General features: G+C 39.7%; 2 protein-coding genes across 2 annotated transcripts in view; both read left to right on the top strand.

Annotated features, from left to right (window-relative positions):
* The first annotated feature begins 3,270 nt into the window (after window positions 1-3,270).
* LOC108894431 (glutamine synthetase) lies at window positions 3,271-8,926 on the top strand. The gene is made up of 7 exons (XM_018693096.2): window positions 3,271-4,158; window positions 5,040-5,214; window positions 6,281-6,442; window positions 6,560-6,706; window positions 7,041-7,168; window positions 7,282-7,481; window positions 8,275-8,926. Exons 1-7 carry the CDS (start codon window positions 4,054-4,056, stop codon window positions 8,576-8,578), a joined length of 1,221 nt encoding a protein of 406 aa, XP_018548612.1. The 5' UTR covers window positions 3,271-4,053; the 3' UTR covers window positions 8,579-8,926.
* Window positions 8,927-11,255: 2,329 nt separating this feature from the next.
* The window catches only part of arrdc1b (arrestin domain containing 1b), a 30,272-nt gene continuing 25,931 nt past the window's right edge, over window positions 11,256-15,596 (top strand). The window contains exon 1 of the mRNA XM_018693097.2: window positions 11,256-11,471. Coding sequence (XP_018548613.1) covers window positions 11,354-11,471 — 118 coding nt within the window. The 5' untranslated portion in view covers window positions 11,256-11,353. The remainder of the gene's footprint in view (window positions 11,472-15,596) is intronic.

Here is a 15,596-nt window from a genome sequence, read left to right as displayed (position 1 = left end):
AGCCCTGAAAGCATCAGCTGGATGCAGAAATTGACATTAATCAATAAACCTGATATTGTTGGGGTTGGTGTCATTCATTTTCACCACCACTGCAAACACTTACAAAAGAGATTTGTTACTCTACTTTGCTGAATATAAACACATATTTTAAAACTCTAAACATAATAATAATGACACAAATTAAACAGGCCTCAGAAAATAAACCAAATCTCTCAGAAACATCAGTGTTGAAGTTGTATCACTGTTAGCTGTAAAAGAACTCTGTGTAGATACAATTAATTATTTAGCCCGGAGGTTCATTCCTGACCTGAACACATTCTCAACTCAAGGCTTAATTACCATATCTCATGGTCCTCCTCAGTTAATGAAACTTCCACAGGTGTCAAGACAACCTGTCATAACTTTTTCAGCAGATAAAAATCACTGCTACAGGCACAATTAAACCTCCAGTCCTACCTGTTAGTCACCTTTAAGTAAAACACCTGCTGGTTTCAGCTTCACAAAAGCTTTTCCCCCCTTGTCATCATATAGTTGGTGTTTTTCAGTAGTCAAACAAATAAATTTTGTGATGTGAAAGACGTGAAACCTGACAGACAAGATTTTTTCTTTCTTTACAATACGTAAGATGGCTTCCTAGTAACTGAAAAGAAGTTATGCATTTCCTCGGCAGACTAGTTTCCGGAGTCTGTAGATGAATCAGTAATGGAGTCAGATGTTGATCTTATGAGCTGAAACTATATGATGAGTGCAGATTACACACACTAATTTTTAACTCACCTGTGTTTCTTCCTCAGTTCTCGGGTGTGTCAGGGAGCCTGGAGGGTGAGCAGCCGGTCGGTCAGGACAGACAGAGGAGGGAGGGACCTGAGGAAGAGCGGACGCATTGTGAGAAAAGCCTGATGAAAAGAGAAGGCAGACATACTGTACCGTATATGAACACTTATTTAAGAACGGTGACTTCTGAGAGCAAAATTGCCTCCAGTTCACCGCACCTTTCATTTCAGGTGCACATTTGGGCCTTTGAACCATTTATTACTGTGGATATTTGTGTAACAAATACACCATTTTGGCATTTTTACCATGAGGATTTTTAGGATGGCAAAACACTGAGGGGATAGGATTTTTAAAAAGGCCAAAACTGCACCTTCACCAAATGTTGTTTTGACAGTTTTTTGGTTTGGCTATATTCCTAAGGCGGTCACTTAAAGCTAGCAGCGTCAGCCATAACCTTTACCTTTGTTTAAAGTGACATCCTAGATGTTCACATTTTGGAACCAGTCCTGCAAGAGTTTTACTGACAAGGTAAAAACCATTTAACATATCCTGTTCACAGGACTAATGATTGATGACGTCACTGTCAGACTGACAAATGAAGGAAAAGGCAATTCATTCTCATTATTGGCCCGGATACTACCTGAGAATCCTTCAAAGCTGCTAGTTGATAAGACAGAGATCGAAGCCATGCAAGCAGCTTCGTGAGGTAATGTTTCACAAATGAAAACTATTTTTGGTGGATGCAGAAGTTTCAGAGGTAGATATCATAAAACCTCTGTACATAAAACCAAAACTGCTGAGCTCGCTACCACTGATTCTGCGAAAGATGTTTTGTTTTTTGTGATTAGGGCAGAACTGTTATTGCCCTGTTGTCTATATTAATATCTGGGTGTGGTGTAGATTCAGTTTCTTGTAAACATAATTCTGTTCTCCTTTGATTTTCTGATTATTACTGGAAAGTTGCATAATAAGGAAGCCAAACTACACAAAAGAATGCTGCGCATCAGGATTGCTCTCTGTTGAGGTTGCATGAGTCAAAATATTTGTGATAGCAAAACTTTTTACATCAGCAACAGATGCCTGTAATTAAACCATTGTTATAAAAGTGAGTGGACTGAGGGTGTTGGCTGCATCTATCCAGAGCCTCTGAGTCTGATTCTTCTGTTGTTATGTTCAGTCTTTCTGAACAGAAGCAGTTACTTCACTGGATATGTAGTGTAAGGAGTCAACAGCTATGTGATGTGCAAAGAGTGAAGTGCCTCTAAAAGAGGGAATATTGCAATAAGGTAATGATCTTAAAGAAATATTGTGTTGAAATGGTATAATCAATATATACTGTGTGAGAGTGGATGTTAGTGTTCACTGCATACAATGCATACTTTGTGTAATCCATATTAAAATGTGAAAAGAGACATTTAAAAAAAAATAATAATACAAGGAAGAGTTAAGAAATAATGGTGTAACAATAAAAGTAACTTAGTTTAAAAAAAAATACAATCAGGACAGGTCAAATCATAATGGTGTAAAGCAAAGAGTGAACGGGCCAAATGAGGACAGGGCCTGCCCTGACATTACCCTGTAAGCTGAAGTTGGCAAGAAGAAAAGCCCAGCTGCTTTCCAGGAGATAGTGGCATTTGGCAATAAGTTGATAGTATATTTTAATGAGGGGACCAAGGATGGACAGTTAGACAAACCTAATGGTGTATATTTAACAAACCAATAAAATGACTTAAGAGGTGTGGAAAGTCACAGCCAAAACTGTATAAAAAGAGGGACAGAACCAGTACAGTTTTGGGGCTCTTCTGGTTTATCATGTATGCACCATGCTGCCTTGGACACTGCTCAGTGGTGGTGAAGTGGTTTGGGACCCAAGACCCAATCCACATCAGATAAGTGAAAACTGGTGGAGCTAAAGGAAAAGTCAAACAATCACCGAAGTCAGTAGGATTCATCCTCTGGGCACCATGAATATCTCTACGTTTCATGGCAGTCTGTCATAGTTTTTGTAATATTTCAATCTGGATCCAAGTGGATCGACCAACAGGTATGACTACAAATACATGAATAAAATAAAGTCAGGTAATATAAAAGAAAAATCAATAAGCATAAATAAAAAGGGTCACGCCTAGTGTGATCCTACATGTGACTGATTTGCAATCCTACAAGAGGCTGTTCTCAGAAATGTAATGTTGTATGGAAGCCATGAACTTAGATAGAAAGAATGGATGCCACTGATACTGTAGTATTGTAGTTTTGTGTTACTGACCCCATGGTATTTATTTTTAACAATTATATTTGATTGTAAACTTGTACGTGTACATGTAATTGTTTATTAAGCAAATTTTGTTTGATTACTGAATAGTATGTTACTACTGTCTAATGGGGAAGGGCCTCTGGAGTGGGGTACTTGGTGTTTATCCAAATGTATCTGTGAATTATTGCATTTTGTAAAACTTTAAATACCTGCCTTAAGTACCTTAAGTAAGAAAAAGTACATAAATGCTCCAGTTACAACAAGGACATTTTCATTTGTTCTTGAAAAGCTGGCTTTCATCACACTTTGTTATTTGGTTGTTTCGGGGGCCTGGAGGCCCTCAGTGGCTCCTCTGCACTTTAAGCAGCTTATCTATGCTTATGTCTTTGGCTGGCTCTGTGCCCACATCACACACTTAAACAAAACCATTACAATGTCCCATGTGACTGGTCCTGTTTCTGTTGGAGTTGTCAAATTTCTGCCCTCCTGGCTGTTCTCAGGACAGCCACCCTGACGGAAACTGAGAGTATGAGCAGCTTCTAGTCTCTTAATTGTGTTCACTGAGCTGCAAGACTCTCCACTCAGCAAACAACAGTTGGTCACTATCAGCAGATGGTCTCTCTGCCACAGTGGGTGTTCATAATTATTTCTCATGGGAGGGTATGGTTGCCTCAGCTGTACCTGTGCAGGGACTGTTTTTAATATAAAGGAGATGGAATGGATTGAATTTGACAGAGAAGGTTGATTTAAATGTTTTGCATGTGCTGACAGGATGAATGTAAAGTGTTTACTGCTTGAACTTTTTTTTTCTTCTCCAGAGAAGAAAAGTAGGAATGTTTCAAATGACTGTTACAGATTTGGCTTTGTTTAAAGTCAGAGGCGAGAAGAGTTTGATTTTGTCTAAGGAAAGCATCATGTTGTGTGTAATGGAAACATAAAGCAAGCACAAATAAACACACCTACACTTGCAGCAAGGCTTTGAAATGTCATGATACGTAAAGGACACGTGGGACTGTGTCATCAGCATGGTAATATGCACTCCAGTTAAATACCATAAACAGGTTTGGGCACCACACAAACTGCGAGTTGTCTTGTTGGTGCTTACTGACACTGAAGTGACCTGCAACACAGTAAGTCCAAATATTTGTGTTTGTGTGTGTGCTGTATTTAGTTTTATTTGTTTGATAAAACTGTGTAATCTGACAATCATTAAATCATTTGATACAGCTGATCCAAGAATACATTAAGGTGATTTTAAGGTGTTTTTTTGTTTATCTTCAGGTTTAGGTTACAATGTAAATTTCAGTTTTGTATAAAGTTTGATTGGACATTTTAATCAACAGTAAGCTATTCAGGAAGTTTTGATTTGTGTTTCTTGTGAACCTTTAAATTCACTCAAGAAAAAATTTATAAAATTATAAATACAAGATCTTTATGCAGAACTGGCTCTGATAACAAATAGGATATTTACAGATTCTGTAATAAAATTCTAATAAATAACACAATCATTTATAGTTAATGAGGTGCAAATGAGAAAATTCCACAGTTGTGTGTATATTGTGCAGTTACAGTAAGTAGGTTATGAATGCGTTTGACATACTGTATAAGTAAAAGCAAAGACAGAGACGGAGTCAAGCCACAGACACCAGACATCAAACCAATATTCTGTTTTGATAGTCAATGTATTCAAAGCACAGGCAAGATGCCAAATACTTAGCATCAGTGAGTATCAATAGTAAAACATGACAAATGCACCGATGCTCTCTAATTGTTAAGTCTCACTCAGATGTTTGTTTAGTCTGTCTGACTGTTTGCTTTGTAAGTATTTGACTTTACACTTCCATCTTTGTAAAATGAGTTTAAAGCCCTGCAGGGTTCTACCCCAAACAAACATAAACCCAGCTAAGTTACTTAAGCTGTGTACTGTGAAGAAGAGTGGAAGTCATTTTCACTTCTTTGTGAGAACTTTGTAACATCATCTCTGCATTGTCTCCTGCTTCTCTGATTGAAGGTGAATATGGCATCACTGTCACTCAGCTCTGGCCTTAACAAGAGTGTGCGTCAGCAGTACCTGAACCTGCCGCAGGGAGGGAAGTGCCAGGTTACCTACATCTGGATCGACGGAACCGGAGAGGATCTTCGCGGCAAGACCCGAACCCTGGACAGTGAACCAGAAAGCATAGAAGGTAAAAGCTCTCTTTTAAAATGATCTATTAGTTTCAGGGCGAGAGGCATTTGACCAAATACTGAATACTTTACTGCTGTCAGTGGATTGTAAGGTCATTTTTTACCCTTAACTTCCTTGTAAGATCCTTAAGCCTTTCATATGAAGATAAATGAGTTTGTTTAAGAGTTAAATTTGATCCTCAGTCTGCTCTTACATTCAGTGCACTCATTGTAGGAAATCTGAGGCGATTAAATTAAGAGATTAAGGAGGATATCTGTTCGACAAGTACAGGAATTATTCACTTAGAAATACGAGAATAAGCTATGAAGAGGTTTAACTCTTTCACCCTGCAGCTGTGTTGTCAGGAAGAAATGCCATAGGAGGGGAGGTTTGCACACCTTCATTGAACACAGCACAGGTGTAAGAGTGTCCTGGGGCAACCTCAGTAATATGTAGGCTTAGCTGGAGAATAAATATTTGTTGCTGCTCAGTACAAATATTTGTTGTTGCTAGAAAATCAGACTTTAGTCTAATTTAAACATGTTCAATTTAAGAATCACCTAACTTTTAATGACACATCTGAGGTTTCAGCTTTAATATGTAGCTCGTAGTTTAAGTGTTTTGATGTACTGGTATTTAAAACTTCTCTCGTCTATATTTAGAACTAGTGAAAGACATTTTGCTTAACAGACTGAGAGTAAACTGCAAAGATTGATGAGAATTTCAATTCTGCGTGGTAACTATGAAGCTACCACCTAGCCTGTTAGCTTAGCTTAGCATAAAGACTGGAAATGAGGGGAAACAGCCAGCTATTATTGTTTGCTAACACACAAATGGTAACAACTTGTGAATTGTTAGACTTTGACACATTTTACTGCCAATAACCTACAATGGAGTGTAATGTAATGGAGTTTTTTCCCCACTGTGTTGTTTCTATTTTAGTCAAATATTTAAGCCAATATTGACTTTCACTCAGAAATATCTGAGCTGAAATAGTCTGTGGATGTATTAAATACAGAATGTTGAGAATCCAGTTCTGAAGTTTACATAGAAGAGATGCTTTGATGATAATCTTACCTCGTCAGATATCCCTGAATGGAACTTTGATGGCTCGAGCACGTACCAGGCCGACGGCGCCAACAGTGACATGTACCTCATCCCGGTCCGCATGTTCAGGGATCCATTCACCCTCGACCCCAACAAACTGGTCCTCTGTGAGGTCCTCAAACATGACCGTTCAACTGCAGGTATACTTGTCTTTTTTTTTTTTTTCTTTTTAGATGTTTTACATATTTTTCAAGTTTTACCGGATCCCATTCAGTAAGCTCAGGACAAACAAGTTCGTTTTTGTCTTTTGTGTTTAGAGTCTAACCATCGAGCTAGCTGCAACAAAGTGATGGAGAAGGTTAAAGAGCACTGCATTTGGTTTGGTATGGAGCAGGAGTACACACTCTATGGAACAGATGGACATCCTTTTAGCTGGCCTGCACGTGGATTCCCAGGACCCCAGGGTGAGTTAGCAGCCATTCTTGTCTCCCCTTTGGAACAGTGGTGTCTTAAATCTAAACATAAGGTACCAGTGTTAAATGAGCACACTTTACACAGGGTTTATAAGTTCTAAATAAATTCTTGCATTGACTTAACACCACTTAGAAAAAGAAATCCCTGGTCCATGATTTAGCTCAAGAGCTGCAGAGTCAGCAGAACAATATAATTTTGTTAATTTTATTGATTATTGTAGTGGGAAAATGTATTACAAATGCTTGGTTTTGTTTTTTGTTTTTTTGAGTAGGTTTTTCATTGATTTTTTCTTAACAAGCTTCAACTCCTCTCCCCCACTTTAAGGCCCTTACTACTGTGGGGTGGGGGCGAACAATGCTTATGGACGGGACATTGTGTTGTGTCACTACAAGGCCTGCCTCTATGCAGGGGTCAAAATCTGTGGCACCAATGCTGAAGTTATGCCATCTCAGGTAAGTATGATTATCCATTCAAATGTAATTATTGTTTTGTCCATTTTGTTTACATTTCCTCTACTATTTCCTTATTTCCCTCTCTTCTTTTCCTATGTGTCGTCTGACTTTAGTGGGAATTCCAGGTGGGACCCTGTGAGGGCATTGAGATGGGCGATCACCTGTGGGTTGCACGCTATCTGCTTCACCGTGTGTGTGAAGATTTTGGCATTGTTGCAAGTCTGGATCCCAAACCAATGACAGGCAACTGGAACGGTGCTGGTTGCCACACGAATGTCAGCACCAAGCAGATGAGGGAAGAAGGAGGGATGCAGTGAGTAAACTTTTAAATTTGTTACAACAGGATTCATTTTAAATAGTAACATCTTTAATAATGAAGTACTTTTGAGTATTTTGTCTTCCAAAAATAACATTTTTAAGTTCTGTTTTCCTTTTGATCAAGAAAGTTTAATGTTCTGGTTAATGACACATTCACTGTGATTTAGTTTGATATGTAAATTCTCCAACTTAAACACACAGTGTGAACTTCTTTCTCCCCCTGCTGGCAGTGAGAGTAATTACATACACTGTCAGTGCGTGCACATGATGTGATATTTTTATCCCCACCACTGATCGCTTTCTTCTTTAGACTGTAAAGAGACCATCAGAAACTTTTCTTGGACGCTTCCTGGTTCTCTCCCTCATTGGCTCCATCATACTCCTGGCTGCATTACATACATATTCAGTGTACAGCTAAATACAGATACATTTACCTGAGGCAGCAGTGTGAGCTCATTTGGCAAGAATATTAATGTAACGTACATTAATTTGTATGTAAAAGTCACACTCTCCAGCTTTAAAGCTATAATTCATATTTTTCATATGTTTCATATGTTTACAAAGGATCACATTTCTACTTGAGTATGAAAGGTTTCGCTCATATCATGAAGTGACGGAGAATTATCATTCTTCAATCAATCGTTTTATCATCAGACTTTCTACTTTACGCACTTAGAGATGGACGCACTGGCTGTCTAATGAAGTACTTAACTTACAGTAGTAGACACTACTCCTCCACAGAGACTCACTTCAACAACCCACCGTCTTTTCTTCTCCTCTGCCCTCAGGTATATTGAGCAGGCCATCGAGAGACTGGGCAGAAGACACAGCGAGCACATCCGCGTGTATGACCCTCGTGGAGGCCAGGACAACATGAGACGCCTCACGGGTCTCCACGAAACCTCCAGCATCAACGACTTCTCCTCCGCAGTGGCGAACCGCGGCGCCAGCATCCGCATCCCTCGCCAGGTGGGCCAGGATCAGAGAGGGTACTTCGAGGACCGGCGCCCTGCGGCAAACTGCGACCCGTACGCCGTGACGAAGGCCATCGCGCGCACCTGCCTGCTGGATTCAGAGGAGGAAGAGGAGTAGGTGCAGAAAGGTGCAGCCTGCACCTGTCTATGTACAATACTTAATAATATTCTGATATGTGAGTTCAGCTGAGTTAGACTCAAAACACCTCCATGCAAGATGAGAGAATTAATGAATGGTTACTGTGGTTTCTATATTTATTGATCTAAGTTATTGTAGACACCCACGTGCACAGACAGCTACTTCTCCGTCACTGTGACCGTAACTGTCCTTAGAAAAGAGAAATGGAATATTTTGCACAGCAGCTTGGTCAGAACAGTTCTGAACCTACATGCATCAAAATATGAATAATTATTTCTCAAAACTTACATTAGTTGTGTTCGTTTGAAATAAAGACTTGGTGCTATACTTGTTCTTCCCCCTTTGTTTGTTTCACTGCACCATCAGAGTACAAAGTAAAACGGAAAATAAAGTCAAGAGTGACACGGTTGATAAATCAATGTAACATCAGCAGTATTGCAGATGTAAATGGTTTCTGGCGATTGTCCACTAGGTGGAGCCACTCGTATGGTTCTCATCTCACTGCCTCCCACCATGACTGTACAGTTAAAAATTAGCAATTCACCAGTCAGAGCCACCTGACAAAAGGTCAGAGTGTCACCACAGACCAGAGGCCTCTGTGTAGCACTCTAAGAGGGGATGAATGACATGTGGTTTAAAAGCACGAAGCAACAACTGATGTATGAAGCAGCAAGCATAATACCCCGGGTACTGGCATCGATTCACCTCAGCCTGACGCTCAGTGTATTTGACATATGGCGTTAACATCTTATCCTGTTACATCCTGACATATGATCCTCTCCCACTTTGAGCCTCGCTGTGTCAAAATGACTCATTATTCAAACTGTTTGGGGGAAGGTTTCTGCAACAGGAGTAAACAAAAACAATGATTCTTTAGAACCGGATCAGATGCCACAGCATACCAGATTTCCATGGATACAGGCAGTAACTTGGCAACCATGGTGTTTGTCTGTTGTCATGGAAACATCTGTCTCAAAGCTTTTACCAGGAATATTAGCAGCCTGGTGAGATGATGACAGAAAGAGAGAGGCACAGAGAGAATTAATGTCTGCCTGTGTGTATTTGTGTGTTTGATGTATTTTTTTAGTAAATGCAACATGTTAAAGCTCCACAATGGAAACTACAAATGAAGACAATACAATTAAATAATCTTCTCTGTGAGCTTTATGCACCACAGCTGTAACTTTCACATCAGCTACAGCTACTGATGATGCACACTGAGGCAGGAAGTATAGTAAGAGACAGGAAGTATTTTCAATGAACAGGAAGTGAACACAGAGATGGGAATTATATGAACTGTGTGAAGTACAGTGAGACATTTAATGCTAATACATGTTGAATTTTTTAATATATTTAATCATGGCTAAAAAAAAAAAATGCTAACGTGCAGACTAAAAGTCCTCAAATTGAGAGAGTGGCGTTAATGGATGTTTACAGATGGGAAAAATGAAAAAGTAACACTCTGCTAGCAGCTTTTATCTGTGTTAACAGTGGTTTTGATATTGACTAACAGAAACTGAAACACTGCCAGTGTACCTACAAATTTAGTTTAGCATCTGTTCCTCTTTTCAGCATGGCTGGTGTTACATATGTAAATATAAACTGAGACAGTTTTTACGTATCACCATAATAACAGATTTCCACTTTGCTGGATGTAAACTGTTACTGACTTTAGCTGTCTGCACTCTCAGAGAGTAAAGTGCTTGTTGCTGGGACTGTGCCTTGTGAGAATGAAGCCAAATATAATGGTACAATTAGACACCAGTGAAGATGAGCAACCACCCTGGGGACCAGGAACTCCATGAGCGCCAGAGGCTCCAGTCTTACTGTACTGTGCATAATATGCTGTGATCTTACAGTCCTGCTGTGAGAGGGGTCTCTAGCTTTTACACACCTTTTATTTCAGTTGTTTGTTTACAGGGGCATAGTCTAAGATTATTTTGTGCATGATCTAGGGCCAGCTAGAATTTAAGCATAGGAAGAAAACTGGACATGTTGTACATTTAGTGGGATGAACACAGGGTTAATAGGGGCTCTGCAACTTATTCACTGTCATAACATCCTTTCTGCATTATTATTTTTGCAAAGTACCATAGAACCAGACATGAAACAGAATTTGCTTTTGGGATATTATAGTACTAGTAGTCACATTAGGTTACAGCTGTGTACTGTATTAAACATTTAAGTGTATCAAAGGATAAAAATCTTATTTTGAATGACACTTGCTTGACTTTATTGGCTATTGTAAACTTTCTGATCAGTTCTAAAGCTGCATGAATGATGCAGAGAATATTTATGTTTTGGTTTCCACAGTAAATGGCCAATAATACTAACTCTGTATTATATAAATATAGTTTATAAAGTTGAGGAATTATATATCACCAACAACAATGGCATACCCAAAGGTACAAGTTCAAGTAGTCCAGTCAAATTTATTTAATAATATTTACATTTTTTCTTTCTCTCTTTCTTCTTTCTTTCTTTTGTGTTGCTGTTTCATCTGTATATTTTTTTTATTACCACAAATGATCCTGCCACTGAATTATATAAGAGATTTTCACTCTCATCCCATAAACCACAGTGTACATGGGTCATCCTCCCTCTCTCCCTCCCTCCCATCACTCTCAATGGGTTATAGTTGAAGTGACGTCACTGGTCTCCAAGGGGGCTCGCGGTAGCAGGTGAGAGCGCAGCATCGCCTCCTCGCGCTTTTCAGAGACACAGAGCGGAGCAGAGGAGCAGCGGAGCGGAGCCATGGGAAAGCTTCAAGAATTTGATATCACTTTTACCAACAACAAGGTGGTTTACGGTCCGGGAGAGTCTATTAGCGGGACTGTGAAGATACGAACCAGCAACTCGCTGCAGTACAAAGGTAAGCTTTACCTCCAACATTATTTTTTTTCAACAGAGGAAATGTTTGTGCCAGCGTGTCTTTCACCGCCTGGTTCAGTGAAGCGCGCAGAGACTGCTCGATGTAAATAAACTTTTCTCCCGTCATGGTGGACATATAAGGAAGAAATAGAGGACTGTGTAGCAGCAGCAGCCGGCGGCGTGGTTTCTTTGTGACCGTCACCGTCTGAAAATTTGGTGCGGACATCACGGATTTTTTGGTGCTGGTGGCTGCGCTGGGAGTGGACGGAGCGTTTCCACCCCGCCACATGACTCGGCTGTGCCGTTTCAGCTGGCTGGTGCTGCTCGGTGGTCACGCCGTTTGAAACCCACATCCTGGAGCACATCCTGCCCGTTAACAACATGTTGCTTCCATGTATTGTTTTTTGACGAACCTTCCCAGAAATTGTTTTGGGGATGTTGTTTTGGACACTGACGCATCCAAAAAGCAGAACAACAGGCGTTAAGACACTTTGTTGCTTTTAAAAACGATAAGTCTATTTATGTTTTACGATGTGGAAAGAAATCAAAGGATTTTACTGGCAACACCTCAGAGAAACTACTGGAAATAGTTAATAATGGGGGGTAAAGTAGGTTAGCAAGGTGGAGAGCAGCTTTTGGAGTTGCCATGGAAGTACACAAAGAATCCATTGTATGTAAGTGATCCTTGTGGGGATTCTTCTCTGATAATAGAGGGCTGCTATCAACTTTAACTAAAGCACCTTTTTTTAAGGGGAGTCTGGCAGAGAGGTATGTTAATTGACCGGGTCTGTAAATAAAGAGGACTGCAGCAGAGTGCAGTGGTGTTGAGGTGATTTTTGTGGCAGCAGAAAAGCTTTAAAGCCTGTGTTTCATCATGAGTAAATCACAAAGTGCCCAGCTGCAGTGGCAAACTCAAAGGGAACAACAGTTTAGTGCAGCATCTGAGGGGAATCCAGTAAATTTCCATTTAATTCAATTTATGTGTGTACAAGAAGCAGACAAAAAAAGGTTACAAAAACATAATTTGCTGTAATTTACATATTTTTTATAAAATGTTTTGGACAATTTGAGGTGTTTGTCAAGTTATTCTGCAGCATTTCCACCTGTTTGTCTGACATAGTGAGATTAATTTACCGTAATGCACCGGCTGACCTGAAGCAGATGGCGATACAGCAGAGGTCAGAGCTCCTGCTGAGCTCGGTTACACTGTAAGGTCACATGGCTGCGGCTCGTCAGTTCCTGATGCTAGGCATTCTATTTCCAAATTAAACCCTGTGGCGAATGGCGACTGAAGCGCACACAGACAGCAGGAGAGCCTCGCCAAGTCAGGTGAACAGCTCAATCAGAGTATTGATGTTGGGAGGAGAGTGTGGAGTGATGCTGATGTTTGTTGACCGAGGGTTTGGATCATGCAGCTGTGAGGCCATGAGCAGTATCTGTTGATGTTACTGGTGGTCCACCCGCTTTCATATCACAGTAATATATTTAAGAAGTTTGATTTCACACCCTCAGCAAAGTGTGAAAAACCACAGTGTTTTCAGTTCTCAAACAAAACACAAGTAGCTGCTTTTGGGGTTAGTCCACCTTATTAGTAAGACAATTTAATGACTATTTTTAAACATTAAACCACTACAGTGGATTGGATCATAAAAGTTTTCATCTATTTATTACACTGTTTGATTAGGGATATCACATTTTTAACATTTTGTACATTGATGTGCATTGGACTTTTTCCACAATGACCATGATGACAGAAAAAATTGGAGTCTAATATTGATAGATATATATGTTCATATTCATGTAACTTCTCATAGTACCAGCAGTTCTACAAAGTGCTTAATCCAGCAAAATAGTAGTTCTGCTGAATCAGCTATGATAAATCTGTATTTCCTGACATACAGTTGAGTGCATAAGTGCCTTGTTACTTAAAGAATATTAAATAACACTAAAGCTTAAAACAGTATTTTTGGAAGTTATATGTAAGGTGTTGCTCTTGCCAGTTTAAGTCCCCTGGTCAGAGCTCAGGCTTTCAGCATGTCCGATAATGTACTCTAAATGCTGAGGCTGCATTATGTGTCCAGTGACATACCCCCTTTTAGCCATGGCTGTTGATGATTCCATCAATCAGATGATCTGAATCATGCTGCAGCAGGGAAATGTGTGCATGTCTGCTTTGTTCAAGCGTGAGAATTTCCTGTTTGTGTGCTGAGGAGAGATTACAGGGGAGCTGTCGGTTTATTTCTGTAATCTTGACACTTATTGTCCTGATAGGTCAGAGCGAGTTCCGCGTGTAATCAATTTTCTGCAGTTATTTGATTTAAGCGTGTCTCATTTAGTCAGTTGATGAGCTATGTGGGTAATACATGGAATCATAATAATACTGCAGGTTAAGAGTGGACACACTTCAGCTGTGGCTGGAGGCATTATGTTTTCAGGTTGTCCGACCAAACGTCCATACGTCCCATTCTCATGAGTGTGATATCTCAGTAACACCTTGAGCTAATTTCTTCAGATTTGGTACAAGCGTTCGTTTGGACTTGGGGATAAACTGAGTTGATTTTGGTGGTGAAAGGTTTTTTTGAATGTGATTTCTCAAGATCACCTGGAGGGAATTTCTTCAATTTTTGCACATATGTTTACCTGGACTCACTCTGTAGTTCTAGTTAAATGATATTTTTGTTTTTTGCCAAGATAATAGACATCTATCAATTCAGACAGCAACAATCCTTTTAAGTATTTTCCATCCTGATTGTGTAATTAAGGAGAGCAGTAAAATCTGGACACCAGACATTTGCCTCAAACATGTGTGGGTCCACTGTAAGTGCTGAAATTAGTGGATCAAGGGATAGTTAATCATGAAAGATGGAATCCATCCTCAGATATTTTACCAAAGAGCAGCTCTGCTCTTGTTTTTCAGGGCAGGGCTGTCTGCATGATATCAAAGTGGACTGTTACGTTTTATTCTCTGTGTTTTGACTGTGTGTGTGTGTGTGTCTGGGCTGATAAACCAGCCATTGGCTATCCATTTCATAGACTGTGGCACCATATGATCTGTATGGATCCTTGTTTAGGGTTTTATTTACGTTGCAGTGTCAGTTGGGTGTGTACAGTTACCAAGTGGTATGATGAAATAAATATAGAGGGTTAATAATAAACAGATGCAGGCTTTCTGAGATGCTGAATGTTGTAGAAGCTGAATTCTCAGCCTCACTCCATTATTGATGATGGAGACCATTAGACAGCATTTCTATTGATTAGCTTCCTTACAGAGACAGTCGTATAAGCAGAGTCATGAATGCATGAATGAAAGTACATGAATAAGTCACTCATACACATTACTTACACATAATGTTGAACATGCACTACAACTCTGCTGAGACCCTTACCAGACACTGGATGATTGTATAGAGTTGCAGCCAATGCCAACATTACAATGACAATACAGGAAGTGGTTTGTTCTGTATTTAGGAAAGCGAAAACTAAGGTAGCATGTTTTTTAACCATAGCCACAATGTTTTTCTGACTAATTAAGTGTTTTAGTTGCTTAACTGTAAGCTTTTGCTCCTGTTTGATTTGGTAAATCCTGTGGTTACTGGTGTTAGAAGTCAGGGCAACTGTAACCTGATTTCATGCTGCACATGAGTAGTTTGTCACACAACAGCAGATCACAGTAACAGGAGTTGGTTATGTTGCTCAGGAGTTGGAGGTGTCTGATTCTTTATAACATCTCTCTGTGGCTGCAGATTGTTGTTCCATTAACTCACTTGCTGTCAATAAAATGCAGAAAATCACCATTGTCTTGTCAATGCATTTGTGATGAACAATAGCTGTTAGTGCCAACTTCATTTGCTTTTCATGTGGCTGCTTCTTAGTAACAATTTAACAATTTTTAGTAACATTTCTCCAGCTGAATGGTTTTGATGTGGAACAACTACAGCAGTAGGAAATGTGCAATTTGAATTAGCAGTAACTTAATACAGCTCTGATACAGTGTTAGGTGAGTGAGTGAACAGGAAACTGTGAGACTATTGTGAATGTGATGAAAGAAACAGTGATAATGGATTACATGCAGCATAGTTTTCCAGTGAATCCCTCATGTGTAGGTAACTAATTTGAAGGTAGCATG

Source organism: Lates calcarifer, linkage group LG9, assembly GCF_001640805.2.
Source record: "Lates calcarifer isolate ASB-BC8 linkage group LG9, TLL_Latcal_v3, whole genome shotgun sequence".
Lineage (NCBI taxonomy): Eukaryota > Metazoa > Chordata > Actinopteri > Centropomidae > Lates > Lates calcarifer.
Note: the sequence above shows the minus strand (reverse complement) of the source record. Positions and strands in the feature narration are given on the sequence as shown.

What these genes read in the sequence shown, in the direction of transcription:
- LOC108894431 (XM_018693096.2), top strand. Translation starts at nt 4,054, where the DNA reads ATGGTAATATGCACTCCAGTTAAATACCATAAACAGGTTTGGGCACCA. An exon ending in TGGATTCCCAGGACCCCAGG is followed by an intron (nt 6,707 to 7,040) that starts GTGAGTTAGCAG and finishes CCCCACTTTAAG; the next exon opens with GCCCTTACTACTGTGGGGTG. An exon ending in CTGAAGTTATGCCATCTCAG is followed by an intron (nt 7,169 to 7,281) that starts GTAAGTATGATT and finishes GTCTGACTTTAG; the next exon opens with TGGGAATTCCAGGTGGGACC.